This window comes from Bombina bombina, chromosome 7, assembly GCF_027579735.1.
Source record: "Bombina bombina isolate aBomBom1 chromosome 7, aBomBom1.pri, whole genome shotgun sequence".
Taxonomy (NCBI): domain Eukaryota; kingdom Metazoa; phylum Chordata; class Amphibia; order Anura; family Bombinatoridae; genus Bombina; species Bombina bombina.
Window position 1 is genome coordinate 57,450,517 of NC_069505.1, and position 19,570 is coordinate 57,470,086.

Sequence of the window (19,570 nt, forward strand, 5' to 3'; positions counted from 1 at the left end):
AGATATAAATTGGAATATCAATTTAAAAATACAAAGACCATTGGAATGTAAAACATGTATAGTAAATACTCAGTAAAACATATTATTAAATGTTATTATTGAATAAAAATTATTATTCATGTTTCAAAGTATTTGAGTGGAAAGGGCACCAAAGTAGGTGTGTGTGTATATACAGTATATATAAAGTATACAACAGAAGTGAGTAGACCCCAGTGCAATATAACTTAAATATCAAATTATTCAAAATTGTATCAGTAACTGCATTACTTCTAAGTTTTACAGTAGGGTATTAGCTTATATGTAAAATTAAAAACTAACAGTTTAGATTTGCTATATTAAAAATACCAGCCCCACAGTAGGAACTCAATGCAACACAAGTCAGTGCACCTTTCATTACTGAGATTCAAATCTTTTATTTTTTCAATACTTTGTATGTCCACCATTATTTTTTTTGATGACTGACTCAATCTTCCTCATGGAGGATACCAGTGTTGCACAAATTATGGAGAGCTGTTCTGCCCTTCTTCAGATAAGTTTTTTCAGACGCTTTTGGCTGGAGAGGTTATGTTTCTGTACATTTCTCTTTAAAATACCCTAAAGGTGTTTTATTGGATTCAAATCAGGCGACATACTTGACAGGTCATAGTTTTCACTTGTTTCTCCTTTAGAAACTTCTTTGTGATTTTGGCAGTGTGCTTTGGATCATTATCATGCTGGAATATTCATCCTCTGCCAAACTTCTGGAGACTGGGAGTCATCTTGTCAGCCAGTATTTTCGTATATTCCAGGCATTCATGGTGCCATCTATAAATGTCATCTCCCCAACACCTTTTGCAGTCATGCAGCCCCATATCGTCACACTCCCACCTCTATGATTTACTGTTGAGACTATGCATTCACTGTAACAATCCTCAGCAGGTTCACACCAAACATGCTGCACGCCATCTGAGCCGATAAATTGTATCTTGGTCTTGGTCATCTTACCAAAGAATGTGCTCCCAGTATTCATAAGGCTTTTCATGTTGTTTAGCAAAGTTTAATCTTGTAGTTTTGTGCCAAGCAATGTTTTTCTCCTTGGATGCTGTCTATAGAAGTTGACATTATGCAATGCCCTTAGCACTGTTTGAGCTGTCACAGAAACTCCAATTTCTATCGATAATCCCTGAGCCAAATCTGAAGCACTTGCCTTGATCCAAATCTAAAGCACCTGCCTGTTTTTCAGAGCTAGATCGCGCAAGTAGTGCACTGTCCATGGCGTCATTGCTGCTGCACCTGCTATTTGACTGATTTTTAGTTGGTCACCGAACTTCCTGTATCCTTTTCCATTTTTGTGAAGTCTCACAATCAGATTTTTCAATTCCTCTGGCAATTCCTTTCCATGTGGAGCCATGATGCAGACTTGCAGACAGACACAGCCCATTGGTCCAAAAATGAGAATGTTCTGGTAACTATGCTCATGCAATTAGGCTAATTGGAAATTGCAGGTGTACTCAATTTTGTTTCAGTGATCTAACTTGTGTGTCAGTGACACCTCCTTCCTCACAAGCAGGACCCAGAAAGTCAGACTCCCGCCCTTCTCCTCCAAACCCGCACCAGTCAACTACGGTGTGCCGCAAGGCTCTTCGCTGAACCCCACCCTCTTCAACATCTACATGGCCCCTCTCGCCACCATCGTCCGACGCCATGACCTCAATATCATCTCCTACGCCGACTACACCCAGTTAATCAACTCACTCAACCGAGATCCCGCCACTGCCAAAAAGAACATCCACGAAGGCCTGACAGCAGTCGCCGCCTGGATTAATTACAACCAGCTCAAACTGAATACAGACTAAACCGAAGTCCTCCTCCTCGGACCCAATAAATCTGCATGGGATGACTCCTGGTGGCCCACAGCCCTCGGTCACCCTCCAACCCCAACCGACCATGCACAAAATCTAGGCTTCATTCTGGACTCTTCACTTTCCATGGACCGACAAATCAATGCCATCACCTCAACCTGCTTCCACATTCACCACCTGCTACGGAAAATTTTCAAGTGGATCCCTACCAAAACCAAGAAAACAGTCACCCACGCCATTGTCAGCAGCCGGTTGGACTACGGCAACACAATCTATGCCGGCGCCAGCATCAAACTCCAAAAGAGTATCCAACGTATCCCGAACGCCTCAGCCAGACTCATCCTCGAAATCCCTCGCCAATGCCACATAACCGAACACCTAAGGAACCTTCACTGGCTCCCCATCAAGAAGAGAATCACCTTCAGGCTCCTTACCCACGCGTTCAAGGTCCTACACAACATCGGACCCGAATACATAAACCACAGCGTAAATTTCTACACCCCCGCCTGACAACTCCGATCGGCCGACCAAGCACTCGCAGTCATCCCCCGCATCAGCAAATCCACAGCGGGCAGAAGATCCTTCTCCCACATGGCAGCAAAGACATGGAACACCCTCCCGCTGCACCTCAGACAATCCACCTCCCTTATAAAGTTCAGAAAGGACCTCAAAACCTGCCTTGAGACCCTCACGGGTGATTAGTTTGCACTCTATAAGTACCCAATAGATAGATAGATAGTGGCCACAGGTGTATTCACTTTTGTTGCATTAAGTTTCTACTTTGGGGCCTGTATTTTCAATATAATCTTTCTAACAAATTTGTTTTTGTTTGTTTATAATAGGAAATATTCTACTTGTCAACTTAGAAATAAAACAATTATTGGGACATCCTAAAACATTTAATGTGAAAATGGCTTAATGTAGCTTAATGAGTAAAAAAGTGACCAAATGTTAATCAATTGCTGCATAATTTTGCACAACCCAAGATTTCCACTATCCAAGCCTATCCTAGAAGTTTCATGGATTTTGGAATTCCACAAGGCAAATGAGTGACATTAAGCTTGTTTTTTGGGGAGCTTAATGTGGCTTAACGTACAAAATTGAACTTAGATGTTAACCAATTTCCACCAAACTTAGCACAATACATTAATCTATGGATTCAAACATATTCTGAAAATTTCAGTACATTTGATAAAACATACCAAAAGTTATTCACATTTAACTATTTTTTTACAATCCTAAAATATTTAATGTGAGCAGCTTAATGTAAAAAGAGCTTAATGTACCAAAATTCACCTAAACATCCATCAATTGCCTTGAAACTTGGCACAAACTCAGTTTGTCACTTTCCAAACCTATCCTAGAAGTTTCATGGTATTTGGTTTCCCCCAAGGCAAATGAGTGACATTAAGCTTGTTTTTTGGGGAGCTTAATGTGGCTTAACGTACAAAATTGAACTTAGATCTTAACCAATTTCCCCCAAACTTCTCACAATATATTAATATATCTATTCAAACATATTCTGAAAATTTCAGGAAATTTGATAAAACATACCAAAAGTTATTCGCATTTAACAATTGTTTTACAATCCTAAAACATTTAATGTGAGCAGCTTAATGTAAAAAGAGCTTAATGTACCAAAATTCACCAAAACTTCAATCAATTGCCTTGAAACTTGGCACAAACTCAGTGTTTCACTTTCCAAACCTATCCTAGAAGTTTCATGGATTTTGGTGTCCCACAATGCAAATGAGTGACATTAAGCTTGTTTTTTGGGGAGCTTAATGTGGCGTAATGAGTAAAAAAGTGGCCAAATGTTAATCAATTGCTGCATAATTTTGCACAACCCAAGATTTTCACTATCCAAGCCTATCCTAGAAGTTTCATGGATTTTGGAATTCCACAAGGCAAATGAGTGAGATTAAGCTTGTTTTTTGGGGAGCTTAATGTGGCTTAACGTACAAAATTGAACTTAGATGTTAACCAATTTCCACCAAACTTACCACAATACATTAATCTATCGATTCAAACATATTCTGAAAATTTCAGGACATTTGATAAAACATACCAAAAGTTATTCACATTTAACTATTTTTTTACAATCCTAAAACATTTAAAGGACCAGTCAACACATTAGATTTGCATAATCAACAAATACAAGATAGCAAGACAATGCAATAGCACTTAGTCTGAACTTCAAATGAGTAGTAGATTTATTTATAACAAATTTCAAAGTTATGTATATTTCCACTCCCCTTGTACCATGTGATAGCAATCAGCCAATCACAAATGCATATACGTATAGTCTGTGAATTCTTGCACATGCTCAGTAGGATCTGGTGACTCAAAAATTGTAAATATAAAAGACTGTGCACATTTTTTTTAATGGAAGTAAATTGGAAAGTTGTTTAAAATTACATGCTGTATCTAAACCATGAAAATGTAGTTTAACCTGAGTGTCCCTTTAATGTGAGCAGCTTAATGTAAAAAGAGCTTAATGTACCAAAATTCACCAAAACTTCAATCAATTGCCTTGAAACTTGGCACAAACTCAGTGTTTCACTTTCCAAACCTATCCTAGAAGTTTCATGGATTTTGGTGTCCCACAAGGCGAATGAGTGACATTAAGCTTGCTTTTTGGGGAGCTTAATGTGGCTTAACGTACAAAATTTATCTTAGATCTTAACCAATTTCCCCCAAACGTCCCACAATACATTAATCTATCTATTCAAACATATTCTAAAATTTTCAGGACATTTGATAAAACATACCAAAAGTTATTTACATTTAACAGTTTTTTTACAATCGTAAAACATATGGGAGCTTATTTATCAAAGCGTCAATCTCAGTGCGTTTGCAGGCGTCAATATGCTCGCCAGACATCGCTGCCGTGGATCCACATACAATGCTCTTATTTATAAAAAAACACGTAAAAAACACGTGCGTCAAGTATGGTGCGATGAGCATCGGACTGTTGTTAACTAACAATCATCGATGTTGCAGTTATTCAGGTTTTTCCTGAGAGAAGTGCTCAACCTGAGAACGAACAATAGCATAATAGCTTGTTCTATGGCTAGTTACCACCCAAGAAGCAGCCTCTTTTTGCCCAACATGTGCCTTTCACAGATAAGAACTTTCCTGAAGCATAACAGTCTGATCCTGACTTCACAGTACAGCCCAGCCCCAAAATACCAGGCAATCCCTCTCTGAACGAGAGATACAGCAAAACCCCAGACGTACGTTTCGGCCTATTGTGGGCCTCGTCAGTGAGGTGCAAACATATCCCTCTAGGCACACTGAGCATGTCTGGATTCCCACATCACACATAGGGAGACTTCCCTAAGTGTCATAATTTGCATATATATATATATATATATATATATATATATATATATATATATATATATATATATATATATATATATATATATATGTGTGTGAGTGTGTGTGTTATGTCAGAAATCTTTTGCAAACATATTTACATGTCCCTAAATTCCTTTTTTTGTTCTAAACAATGTTGTATTTCATGTCTCTGTGTTTATTTATACCAATATATGTATATAGTGTAAATGTATTATTATTCTGAGCAGGAATAATTGTGAATATAACATGTCATCAGGGTATCATATGTATTTATTTACAATCAATGGATATTTTAAGAGCTAGGCCAGTTTTCTCTCTGTACCTGTGTAACCCCTCTGGATTGCAATCTAGTTTTAAAAACCACCCCTACACAGGTGTTATAAAATCGTCTGGCATATAAGATGACATTTCTTAATGAAAATTAAATTCAAGAGAAGGTAGAAATACACTAAAAATAGCATGACAGTAAAGAGGTGATTTTAATTTCTGCTGTATCTGAATCATGACAGTTTAATGTTAGGTGGGCTATCCCTTTGAGCTATCAGTTTAAGATTATATTGAATCAAACATCATTCAAATTTTAAAATCATTGTCTAAAATATTACACTGTGCGTCCTAATGTCAGAATCAATGTTTATCTTTAATACTAATTACACATATACATACTTTCAAAGTATAATACACAATGTAACAGATAGGACTTACAAGTTCTGATGGGTGATCAATGACACAAGTATTGAGCAATTTTATTCGTTAGTGATGCTATACAATGTATATTTAAATTTGATTAGCTGATGTCATAAATCATGTGATTATGCATATCCCTATCAAAAGTGGTGGGAAAAAAATGTGTGGGTTGTCTAGGAGTATTGCGTCATATTTGGTGTGAAAAGTGTTGCATCAAATTTGGTGCGAAGTGGTGAGTGGGACTTGTATTACATGCCTTAAACATGGTGTATATAGATTTATCCAAAAAAAACAAAAAAAATAAAAAAGGAGGTTAGCTATATTATGTTATGTATTTATTTAATTTGTATCTCTATATCTACTAGTGCACCAAGTTTGGAGCAATAATATTGTCCTCTTGCTTTGTAATAATAGACAAAGATGTAACATAATCCATAAGTAGTAATGTATTTCATTTTTATCCCTATATCTACTAGTGAATCAAAATTGAAGCATTACTTTGCACCAAATTTGGAGCAATAATATTGTTTGATTTAGAAAGAGTATAGAATTTTAATAAAGTTTATAATTTACTTTTATTATCTAATATGCTTTATTGTCTTGCAGAAATCGAACATAACCTTCCTGTGTTTTCAGACTCCAATTGATTTATATGGCATCCGCGGCCTCAAGGGTAGCGGTTTGAACGATCGGTATGCTGCGCTGGAATAGACGCAAGTGTACCTGTTAAATGTTTGGTAAATTGGAAAAAGGGTCATATAGAGTCGAATGTGTATTTGAAACATCTGGGATGACGCAAGCATTGATCTGCGTCAGATTGAGATCGCGGGAGGGTATATTATGTCACACATTTCAACATTTGACGATCTTGACACTTTGATAATTACGGCAGATTCCATTTGCATCAGATATGACGCGAGATTCTAGCGGATTCCATCGTATTATCAGTTGAAGCTTTGATAAATTGGCCCCTAAATGTTTTAGGATTGTAAAAAAATGGTTTAATGTAAATAACTTTTGGTATGTTTTATCAAATGTCCTAAATTTTTCAGAATATATTTGAATAGATAGATTAATGTATTGTGTGAAGTTTGGGGGAAATTGGTTAACATCTAAGTTCAATTTTGTACGTTAAGCCACATTAAGCTCCCCAAAAAACAAGCTTAATGTCACTTATTTGCCTTGTGGGAAACCAAATACCATGAAACTTCTAGGATAGGTTTTGAAAGTGAAAAACTGAGTTTGTTCCAAGTTTCAAGGCAATTGATTGATGTTTAGGCAAATTTTGGTACATTAAGCTCTTTTTTGCGTTAAGCCATTCACATGAAGGGGCCTATTTATTATGTGTCTGTCTGACATGATCCGATCAGCGGATTATGTCCGACAGACATCGCTGAATGCGGAGAGCAATACGCTCTCCACATTCAGCATTGCACCAGCAGCTCTTATGTACTGCTGGTGCAATGCTGCCCCCTGCAGATTTGCGGCCAATCGGCCGCTAGCAGGTGGCTGTCAATCAACCTGATCGTATTCGATTGGGTTGAAATGCGGCGATGTCTGTCCGCTTCCTCAGAGCAGGCGGACAGGTTATGGAGCAGGGGTCTTTAGACCGCTGCTTCATAACTGGTGTTTCTGGCGAGCCTGAAGGCTCACCAGAAACAGGGCCCCTCAAGCTCCATACGGAGCTTAATAAATTGGCCCCGAAATGTTTTAGGATTGTTAAAAACAATAGTTAAATGTAAATAACTTTTGGTATGTTTTATCAAATTTCCTGAAATTTTCAGAATATGTTTGAATCCATAGATTAATGTATTGTGGTAAGTTTGGGGGAAATTGGTTAACATCTAAGTTCAATTTTGTACGTTAAGCCACATTAAGCTCCCCAAAAAACAAGCTTAATGTCACTCATTTGCCTTGTGGGAAACCAAAATCCATGAAACTTCTAGGATAGGCTTGGATAGTGGAAATCTTGGGTTGTGCATAATTATGCAGCAATTGATTAACATTTGATCACTTTGTTACTCATTAAGATACATTAAGCCATTTTCACATTAAATGTTTTAGGAAAGGTGATACAATTTTAAATAAATTGATACTAAAGTGGTATTGCCCAGGGGTGTACTCACTTCTGTTGTATACTGTATATATATATATATATATATATATATATATATATATATATAGTCGGAAATGTTTGGAACTGCACTCTCTCTAACCAAAAATGACAACAACCAAGGTGCCGGCAGGGGTAATATATAGAAAATATGAAGACCGCACTTGCTGGGTTTCAGACAAACTTCAGTGGTCTGAGGAAGGGGAGATTATCCTTGAAACATCACCAGAATAAAGAAATACTGAAGTTTTTCTGAAACCTAGCGAGTGCGGTCTGTATGTTATATATATTTATGAATGTATAAATAAATATTTATGTCTATACATGTGCATATATATATTTGAGTTATGGAGGAGATAAAACCATGAGATTAAAATCCTCTATTACATAAAAGTAAGAGATAAAGAAATATTGAATAGAATATTAGCGGAAATAGGCTTGCTTTTACCCCCAGAAGTAACCTGTATACACTGTTACCAAGGCACCAGGGAACTCTGGGTAAAATATGCAAATTAGATATTCAATATCTCATGGTCAAATAACTCGAAACAGCGGTGTAGAAGTTTTACTTTCTGCATCCTACGCCATAAAAAGGTATAGCTATGTTTAAAACAGTACTTGTAAGCAAATACCGTGAGATATTAAATATCTAATTTGCATATCTTACCCAGAGTTCCCTGTGCATTGGTAGCAATGTATACAGAATACTTCTGTGGGTAAGCAAGCATGGATACTTACCTAGATCTGCTAATTTTTTATTCAATAATTCTCTTACATATGTGTGTATATATATATATATATATATATATATATATATATATACGGTATATATATGTATGAATGTACAGCTGTACATAAATAAATACATAAATATACATGTTGATACATTTTGTGCACATTTTTTTTAAGCGAGGTTTTCAATCATGGCAACCCTACACCCGTTAAATTCGAATGCACTTGAGCGTACATGTTTACTTTCTACTTGAAATACGGCACAAGATAACGTGGGTGCGATATTACATTAGCATGCAAGCGCGCCACTTGTGTACCTAGCTCATATTTTGTACCTTCTGCGCCAGGGTTAATCTTTTTATAAATTACATGTAAATCCTTGCGTAAAGCCAAAATACTCCTAGGGGTCTGTGCATCTTCCACCTCTCTATGCTCTTTGTTAAAGGGTTACAAATTGAAGGCAGATCTGATAGGGCAACAGGGTTATGGGTGTGGCCAAAAACAGCCCACTATAAAGTTTCTGTATCTTTTCATAATCTTCCTATAGATGCCAACCTACCATTTCTTTTTGTTAGTGCAAGAGATTATTGTATATTTATCTCCTGTGCTAATCTTGGATATGATACTCCATGCATACTTAATTTAAGCTCCAAAAGTGTCTGTTATGCCATCTTAAAGGAACATTAATCAGTTTGACACTGGAATATACAATATTTAATTGTGTGTAGTAAATATAAAATATGTATTATTTATTTTGTCCTGTAATTTAACTTTAAAAATGGTTGTTTTTCTCATATCCACTGTGTTTCTATAGGTAACGGGCAGAATCGTGTTCCATCCTAGGTTTTCCCCTTGTCTATCTCTTCTGCTGTGCACCATTAGGAACAAATATATAAAACAGGTTAGAGTAAACTAACAAGGTTGTGTGGAACATACAATTGTTAAAAGCATTCTGCACAGCCTTGTTGGCACAATATCTTTTTTATTGCTTGTTTTATATCTATATACCTAATTGACCTAAGCAGAAGAGATAGAGATAAGGGGAAAACTTAGGTTCTAATATGGAGATACCCATTTCTTTATAAAAACTAAATTATAGAAACTAAAGCTTAATACTTATATTTTGAATATTTAAAAATAAATATAATTTATAAAACTGTATCTACATATTATTCTACATCTAATCTTTGCTTTGAATAAATCTTTTTATATAACAATTATTTATTGTTTTATATCCCTTTAAAGTGAAGGTCAACTTCACGCAACTGCCCCACGGCATTTGATAGACTTTGTAAAATGAGGGTGGGTTTAATTAATCAAGTTTGTTATATTTCAGTATTTTTTTTAAATTTTACCTTTTTCAGCGCCCCGACGATAAGCGCAGCATTCCCGCCTGGCATTTTTAAAAAATTGATTGACAGATGACGATTCTTAAAAGAACGAATCCTTGGATTTGTTCTTTTAAGAATCTTCATCTGTCAATCAATTTGACAAAATGCCGGGCGGGAGAGCTGCGCTTATCGTCGGAGCGCTCAAAAGGTAAAAATGCAAAGTCTATCCAATGCCGTGGGGCAGTTGTGTGAAGTTGACCTTCACTTTAAACATGTCAGTCAATGGCCTCTATTTATCAAGGTCTGGCGGACCTGATCCGACAGTGCAGATCAGGTCCGCCAGACCTCGCTGAATATGGCGAGCAATACGCTCACCGTATTAAGCATTGCACCAGCAGCTCACAAGAGCTGCTGGTGCAACGCCGCCCCCTGCAGACTCGCAGCCAATCGGCCACAAGCAGGGGGGTTTCAATCAACCCAATCGTACTCGATCGGGTTAATTTCCGGCGATGTCTGTCCGTCTGCTCAGAGCAGGCGGATAGGTTATGGAGCAGCGGTCTTTGTGACCGCTGCTTCATAACTGCTGTTTCTGGCGAGCCTGCAGGCTCGCCAGAAACACGGGGCATCAAGCTCCATTCGGAACTTAATAGATAGGCCCCAAAGTCTGCATATGGTATATGCCAGAGATATTGGTGACAGCTCAGTCTGCTAAAGTGGAAAAAATGAATTGTGTATGTTGTATACCAGGATTATAATGGTTTAGTGCATACCCACCATGAACTAAACTGTATACCCTGACCAAGACCAATAACTATCATATGTTCTTTGTTACAACTGTATAGTTATTAAAGGGCTATGAAACCCACATTTTTTCTTTCATGATTCAGATAGAGCATGTTATTTTAAGCAACTTTCTAATTTACTCCTATTATCCATTTTTCTATGTTCTCTTGGTATCTTTATTTGAAAAGCAGACATCTAAGCTAAAGAGAGCGGGCCCATTTGTGGTTCAGCACCCTGGGTAGTGTTTGCTGATTGGTGGCTAAATGTAGCCACCAATCAGCAAGCACTACCCAGGATGCTGAACCTTAGCTTACATTCCTGCCTTTTCAAATAAAGATAGCAAGAGAACAAATACATTAATAATAGGAGTAAATAAGAAAGTTGCTTAAACATTGGTGCTCTATTGGTATCATGAAAGAAAAAAATTGGGTTTTATATTCCTTTAATATAACTATGTCTCAAACATTATTTTATTTTTATTTTCACCGACTCACTGAGGCCAAGACCGTTAATGACAAAGCCGCACATCCCCATACCGGTCAGGAAACGAAAAACACAGTAAAAGGAAAAGTTGGGAGAAAGTGCAGTTCCTGTTCCCATCGTAGCCACCTGCAAGACACAGCAGAGGAGAACAATTCTTCGTCCGAACCTGTGGTGGATAACAGTATTAAGTATCTATCTATACAGTGCACTGATAATGAACAAGTTAGGTTATATTTATTAACAAGGAAAGGAAAGGGGCGCCGTATGTGTGAATTAATCACCCACTAGGTATAAGCACATAGAAGATTCAGGGTACTCACATGATGTGGAGGTACCCAGGTTATATTTATTCACTGATATTAAAGGGATAGTCTAGTCAAGATTAAACATCCATGATTCAGATAGAGCAGAAATTTTAAGCAACTTTCTAATTTACTCCTATTATCAATTTTTCTTCGTTCTCCTGGGTAGCACTTGTTGATTGGTGGCTAAATGTAACCCCCAGCAAGCGCTATCCATGGTTCTGAACCAAAAATGGGCTGGCTCCTAAGCTTAAATACCTGCTTTTCAAATAAAGATACCAAGAGAACGAAGAAAAATGTATAATAGGAGTAAATTATAAAGTTTCTTAAAATAGCATGCTCTATCTGAATCATGAAAGAAAGAAATTGGTTTTAGTGTCCCTTTAAATATAAATTTTCAAATTTAATTTGTTGCTCAAAATGCAATTTTTTTCAATTGATATTAATATATAAGTGTAATAACCTGCAATACATTAAATAGTCAAATATTAAATTGTTTACAAGTAGCTTATTTACCCTTATTTCGGCATTTGAAATACCTGATTTAGCCTGTGGTTTCCCCACCTATACTGAAAGTTTCTATTCTTAAGTCCAGCTGTCCAGGCTATGCCAGCAGAAGAAATTACACTCCCGGTGTGGGGTAGAACAGATAACTAATAAAATGATCATTTTCCATTGTCCTCTCTAAGTATTGGGCTTTGGTTTACAGACATATATAAGATAAGGAAGCAAGTGTGTGTACACAAAGTGATACCATAATGAGATCTCATTTTACCTGCAAGCTCAACCCATTGTAATAAGCTGTAATTTTAAAGCACAAAAACAGCTATTTCATATATACAAATAAACCCCAAAAATAAATACATTAAAGGGACAGCAAAGTCCAAATTAAAATTTCATGATTCAGATAGGACATGTAATTTTAAACAACGTTCTAATTTTTTTTTTTATCATCAAATTTGCTTTGTTCTCTTGGTTTTCTTAGTTGAAAGCTAAACCTATGTAGGCTCATATGCTAATTTCTAAGCCCTTGAAGGCAGCCTCTTGTCTGAATGCATTGTTATAGTTTTCACAGCTAGAGGGCGTTAGTTCATGTGTGCCATATAGATAACATTGTTCTCATGCCTGTGGAGTAATTTAAGAATCAGCACTGATTGGCTAAAATGCAAGTCTGTCAAAAGAACTGAAATAAGGGGGCAGTCTGCAGAGGCTTAAATACAAGGTAATTACAGAGCTAAAAAGTGTATTAATATAACTGTGTTGATTATGCAAAACTGGGGAATGGTAAATACAGGGATTATCTATAGTTTGAAACAATAGCATCTTTGGTTTTTACTGTCCCTTTAAGGGAAAAACTATTTTACTGTATACTGTCCATTTAAGTATTCATTTTTTTTTTAACACTAAACGTCTCCTGTCAGTTTACATTGTATATTTTGCTTTGCTTTGTGTTTCCTAAGTATCAACTGCCGTTTATTATTATCACTGCACACATTATCGTTTTACTACTGCCAAACTATGACCAGAACTTACATCTCACGAAAGGAGTCTCAAAGGACAGTCTGATATTTTTTTATATGGGCATTAAGAAAAAAAAAGTATAGTATACTAATAAAGTATACTAATAAATATTAAATTTTTTCGTTTTTTTTTTGCTTTTAAGATTATATATATATATATATATATATATATATATATATATATATATATATATATATATATATATATATATATATACATATACATATATACAGTATATATAAATCTTTCTGCTACTGACAAGTTCTAAAAGAACAAAACAGGCTGTCTAGCAGTGGTTTCTGTAATGCTGCAATAATCCTATTAATAGATCACTGTGTTAAAACAGTATTTGAAGCAAGAAATCTGAGATTTTGCATATCTAATTTGCATATCTTACCCAGAATCCTCTTGTGCATTGGTAACAATGTATGTGGAGTTTTACTGGGGAAAAGCAAGTGGGGAACTTGCCTAGATGTGCTAATTTCCTATGCAAAAATGTTGTATTGATTTACTTTTGAGACATGGAGGATTTTAATCTCAGATTTTTATCTCCACCATAATTTTAATGAATATATATATATATATATATATATATATATATATATATATATATATATATATATATATATATATATATACACAGTATATATATATATAAATATATATAAATATATATATATATACACAGTATATATATATATATATATATATATATATATAAATATATATAAATATATATATACATATACATACATATATATATATACATACATAGATATACATAAAAATATATGCACTACTTTTTAACATAATTCTATTTATGCATTTATACCAGTGATGTGCAGTCACTAGAGGCAGGTGAGGCAGTGCTTCACCTCTCATATGGGCAAAAATAAATATTTATTTTTTTTTACTTTAAAAAAATTGCTATTTTTTTTCCCCAGCAATTTTTTTTTCACAGCTACATGTTGTGAAATGGAGAGGCACAAGCAGGTCTGCCCACCATTACACAACATGCTGCGCCATCTACTGGATGAAAGTGGTTAAGATCATTGCATGGCCCATTATCTGCTTATTTGAGGCAGTCCCATTTGGGCTGACCCAATCCAGTGAGAGGCATTAGTAAGTGGAACTTAGGGTTGGGGCTGGATGTTAAATCATATAAAACAAAACAAAAACGGAAAAAAAACAACTTTCATTTAGTTTGTTGCTGTCCTGTGAAGCTGACAGCTTTGCTAAAGTGAAAAAGAGAGTTCTGTTCTTCCCCTCTAAGTGCAGTGGAATGTTCCACTGTCACTTCCTGAATCCTTACAGAGCAGGAAAGGGAGAGAGGCAGAGAGAGCAGTGTTTCAGCCACATTTTATTGTAGTAAGTGCAGCAGCCGTAGATTTGAAAATGATAATTTAATGAATGTGGTTTAGTGTTTTTGTTGAATTGTGTTCAGATACAGCTCATTAACAGGGGGGGGGCAGTAAGTGAGCATAACCCAATACTTACAGGAAGTCAAAGGGTCAATTCAAATTTAAATCCATAATTTAAAACCCAGAGTTTGAAGTTAAGTGAGCAGTGTCCACATTATTTAAATTAAGGTTTTTGACATTGAATATTGCTAAGCCTCCCTTTTTCATGGTTATTTGATTTAATTAGGTACAAACTCCATATATGTTATGTCTGTTCAGTCAGAGGATGCAGTATCTATTTTTATTTTTCTCTGTGTCTCCATTTATTTAAAGACTGCTGTTAACTTGTAATTCACAAATCAATTGAAAGCTGTTGCATTGTGTTTTTAATATGCGCTGCTTTTATACAAGTTTATATTAATAAAAAGGAGATAATGAGTCATTTAAAAAATATATGTAATTATTGCAGTTAAATGTTTTTAGAAATAATGCCACTGTAAAGTAACTGGTTAAACACATAGTCAAAGGGAGACATTTAAAATTAAACTTTCATGATTGAGGTAGAGCATGCTATTTTAATAGACTTTTCTAGTTATTTATATTTTGAGAATTAGCATCAACTGTTACTGGCCCCATGTCAGCAAATCAAATTAGTTTTTAAAAGGAACATGAAAGTCATAATTACATTTCCATCATTCAGATAGAAATTGCACAAAAAAAAAAAAAAAAACTTTCTATTTTACTTTTATTATTATGTACTTCATTCTTTTGGTATCCTTTGGTGTCCTTTGTTGAAGAGCATACCTAAGTGGGATGTGCACGTGCATATGAACACCATATTGCAGCAGCTGTGTTGGCAGTATTGATAACTTTGTGTAAAACTTGTATGGTAAATTATTTCTATTTTTACAATACAGTAGTGAGTAGAGAAGAGATTGTGTATCATTCTAATTGCTTAGTAACTGGCACTGTGCCACAGAATTGTGTGAGTGTGTATGTGAGCAGAGTGTGTGTGGGTGTCAGTGAGCAGAGTATGTGTGCTTTATTCTCCAGGTAATCAATACATTTCCAATGAGCTGGTGCTTTAGTGCAGTGTTTCTCAACAATGATCCTCAAGTACCCCCAACAGGCCAGGTTTTCATTATAGCCAAATCAGTGCACAGGTGAAGTAATCAGCTGATCAGTAACTCAGTGGTTACTAACTTGCTCTCACCCATCACCTGATTATGTCACCTGTGCACTGGTTCAGCTATCATTTAAACCTGCCCTGTTGGGGGTACTTGCGGCCCTCTGTACATGTGTTTCTCCGGCGTATCATATCTAGTGCCTCACCAGCCTCTGACCTCACTGCACATCACTGATTTATACATGCTGCACAGTATAATGATACAAATCATATGTATAAACTTTTGAACATATTGCATAGTATACCTATGATGATTATCTACTTACATGCTTATTTTTTATAAATTATCTTTATTTTATTGTATATTTATTTTTAATTATTTTTATTGGAATTTCAAATTATTTATGCAAATAAAAAAACATAAAGTAGAGAATAATACATTCCACATATCAACCGTTGTGAATTGAAAAGAAATACGAAGATATATATATATATACTGTATATAAACACACACACTATATATATATATAAATATTTTTTTCTCTCTCTCTCTGTCTCTTATTAATAACTTAGCCATTTAAAAGTAATAAACAAAATAATTTATCAGAGGGAAGAGAAAAAAATGTATTCACATGTTGAAGTAAAAAAATAATCATGTAACTCTAGTGATGCTGATAAAGTATCTAAAGTTTACAGTAGTAATAGGTATCTCACCTGTCTGCTAAAGTTCCATACATGATCGCCCCCACCAGGACCCCAGCCATGTAAATTGACTGAGCCATTTCTTTTAGAAACTCCCACTGACATACCAAGTCCCACTGTGTAAGAAGGGTAAAGACTTAGTGGTTATGCACAATATATGCCATTTTTCATCATCCAACCATGCAAATCATACCTCGCTAATGATTGTTGATGAATATACACTGTGATCATATTCCCAGCCATTCTCCCCACAAGGTTCCGTCTCATTAGAAAGTGGTGAGATGTAACGAGTGCATAGATCTGTCTGGTTGGACCTTCTCTGAGTGAAGTTGGAACGGCAGTGGTGTGGTGGCACAGCACCTGTGAAGATCTGTATGAAGTTGTGAGTGGAACAAAGAGTAAGGGGAGTAGAGATAAGGAAAACCAGGAGCAACTGAAAAGGGGAGAAGAGGCTGTCTTTGTCTAGTGCATCCTTTAAAACCATGACTAGGAGACAAATTACAAATTATTTAGGCAGAATGTTCCAAAAATGTAACAGGTTTGTCCTTAATATGGAGGAGAAAATGAAATTTCTTATAATCGGTTGACCTCTTTTCTGAGTTGTGGAATAGTTTATAAAAGGTTATTTAATGAGTCAGAGTTTCCATTTTGAAATGTGAATCTTTTTTTCTGCAGTGATTGAAAATTATTTCACAGATGTGGGAGTGTCAGTGAACGTTACAGTCTTTTAAAAATGATGATATTGCCTTTTGAGTGAAATTTCCTCTCGGCCAGGAGCAAATGTTCAAAAATGTAAGGTTAAAATTCACAACTACATTTCAAGAAATTAGACTATCTTCTATTTGTAAGACTACCATTTAAGTGAGACCTCTAATAAGTGATGATGAATCTTAGTTCGACTGAGACTGAGTTATAAAAAAAAAAGAATTACTTCCAATCGTTTGTACTACCTACTTCTCATTCAGAATCTTTTCTATAGTTTGAAACAGAACTTTAAGAGAAGAGTGTTTATTCATTCTGGTTATTCTTCCATCTTCTGGGTGACTTCCAAATCACAAGAGAACCCGGAGAGAGATTATTAATTTCAATGCGTTGTAGTTAATTGCATCAAGTCTTTTTTTTATTAAGCATTTGATAACCTCATGAGATAGTCTTCATCAAATTCTGTTGTACAACCTTTCTTGGAGTGTTAATTCCTTTTAAATTATGAGTAAACCCTTTAAAAGATTTGTCTTTCCAATTAGTAGAGCTGTGTTCCATAGAAACGTTCTCCTAAAACATAAGACAATGTTTCAAAAGATTTCTTCCTCCAGATAGTAAGAAAAAAAGCATCTAGTGGTTCAGTCTTCAAAATGATGGGCCACTAAATAAAACTTATGTTGGAAAACTAGAGTATAAGTGATTGCCTTTAAAAGAATTAAACATTTGATCTGCTGTATGCATTTAGAGACATAAGCATGACTTAGCATTTGTTAAATGTGTTAACAATTCACCTTTTCCTAACTAACATGAGCTTTTATTAAAACAAAGGTGGACTTGTAATTAAATATTTACAGCCCCGCATTATAGACACACAAAACGGTTGTATGGATGAGTAAAGAGAGGGAGGATATGGAGCAACAGGTGCAGTAAACGGAATCATTAAAGTGAAACAATAAACAGAGAGTTATAGAGAGTAGTTATGGAGCAATAGACAGCAGCAGTTATATAGGGTCATGGGGAGCAGCTGTATGGAGCAATAAGAGAAGATAGAGGGTTTCATTTTTAGTGCCATGCATGGATTTAAAGCCATTATACAGAGTAATAGGAAGAGTCAAAGGAAATCTGCTGTTTATGGGACAGGTTTATGAAGCAATGGATTTAGCTTTTGTGAGTTGTTATATAGAGCAATAGGAAGTGTTATAGGGAACTGTTATATGCTGCAATATAGGAGTTATAGGGAGCTGTTATATGGTGCAATAGGAGGAGTTATAGGGAGCTGTTATATGGTGGAATAGGAGGTGTTATAGGGAGCTGTTATATGGTGCAATAGGAGGAGTTATAGGGAGCTGTTATATGGTACAATAGGAGGAGTTATAGGGAGCTGTTATACGGTGGAATAGGAGGTGTTATAGGGAGCTGTTATATGGTGCAATAGGAGGAGTTATAGGGAGCTGTTATATGGTGCAATAGGAAGGGTTATAGGCAGCTGTTATATGGTGCAATAGGAGGAGTTATAGGGAGCTGTTATATGGTGCAATAGGAGGAGTTATAGGGAGCTTCTATATGGTGCAATAGGAGGAGTTATAGGGAGCTGTTATATGGAGGAATAGGAGGAGTTATAGGGAGCTGTTATATGGTGCAATAGGAGAAGTTATAGGGAGCTGTTATATGGTGCAATAGGAGGAGTTATAGGGAGCTGTTATATGGTGCAATAGGAGGAGTTATAGGGAGCTTCTATATGGTGCAATAGGAGGAGTTATAGGGAGCTGTTATATGGTGCAATAGGAGGAGTTATAGGGAGCTGTTATATGGTGCAATAGGAGGAATTATAGGGAGCTGTTATATGGTGCAATAGGAGGAGTTATAGGTAGCTGTTATATGGTGCAATAGGGGGAGTTATAGGGAGCTGTTATATGGTGCAATAGGAGGTGTTATAGGGAGCTGTTATATAGTGCAATATGTGTTATAGGGAGCTGTTATATGGTGCAATAGGAGGAGTTATAGGGAGCTGTTATATAGTGCAATATGAGTTATAGGGAGCTGTTATATGGTGCAATAGGAGGAGTTATAGGGAACAGTTATATGGTGCAATAGGAGGAGTTATAGATAGCTGTTATATGGTGCAATAGGAGGAGTTATAGGGAGCTGTTATATGGTGCAATAGGAGGAGATATAGGGAATTGTTATATGGTGCAATAGGAGGAGTTATAGGGAGCTAATATATGGTGCAATAGGAGGAGTTATAGGCAGCTGTTATATGGTGCAATTGGAGGAGTTATAGGGAGCTGTTATATGGTGCAATAGGAGGAGATATAGGGAATTGTTATATGGTGCAATAGGAGGAGTTATAGGCAGCTGTTATATGGTGCAATTGGAGGAGTTATAGGCAGCTGTTATATGGTGCAATTGGAGGAGTTATATTGAGCTGTTATATGGTGCAATAGGAGGAGATATAGGGAGCTGTTATATGGTGCAATAGGAGGA

The 19,570-nt window shown here is 35.9% G+C and overlaps 1 protein-coding gene across 1 annotated transcript in view; it reads right to left on the bottom strand.

Moving 5' to 3' along the window:
- LOC128636217 (organic anion transporter 3-like) overlaps positions 1–16,868 on the bottom strand; it is a 99,066-nt gene extending 82,198 nt beyond the window's left edge. The window contains exons 1-3 of the mRNA XM_053689260.1: positions 16,578–16,868; positions 16,397–16,500; positions 11,345–11,499 (exon numbers count right to left, since the gene is read on the bottom strand). Of these exons, the coding sequence (XP_053545235.1) occupies positions 11,345–11,499; positions 16,397–16,500; positions 16,578–16,868 (550 nt within the window). The remainder of the gene's footprint in view (positions 1–11,344; positions 11,500–16,396; positions 16,501–16,577) is intronic.
- Between the last annotated feature and the right edge of the window lie 2,702 nt (positions 16,869–19,570).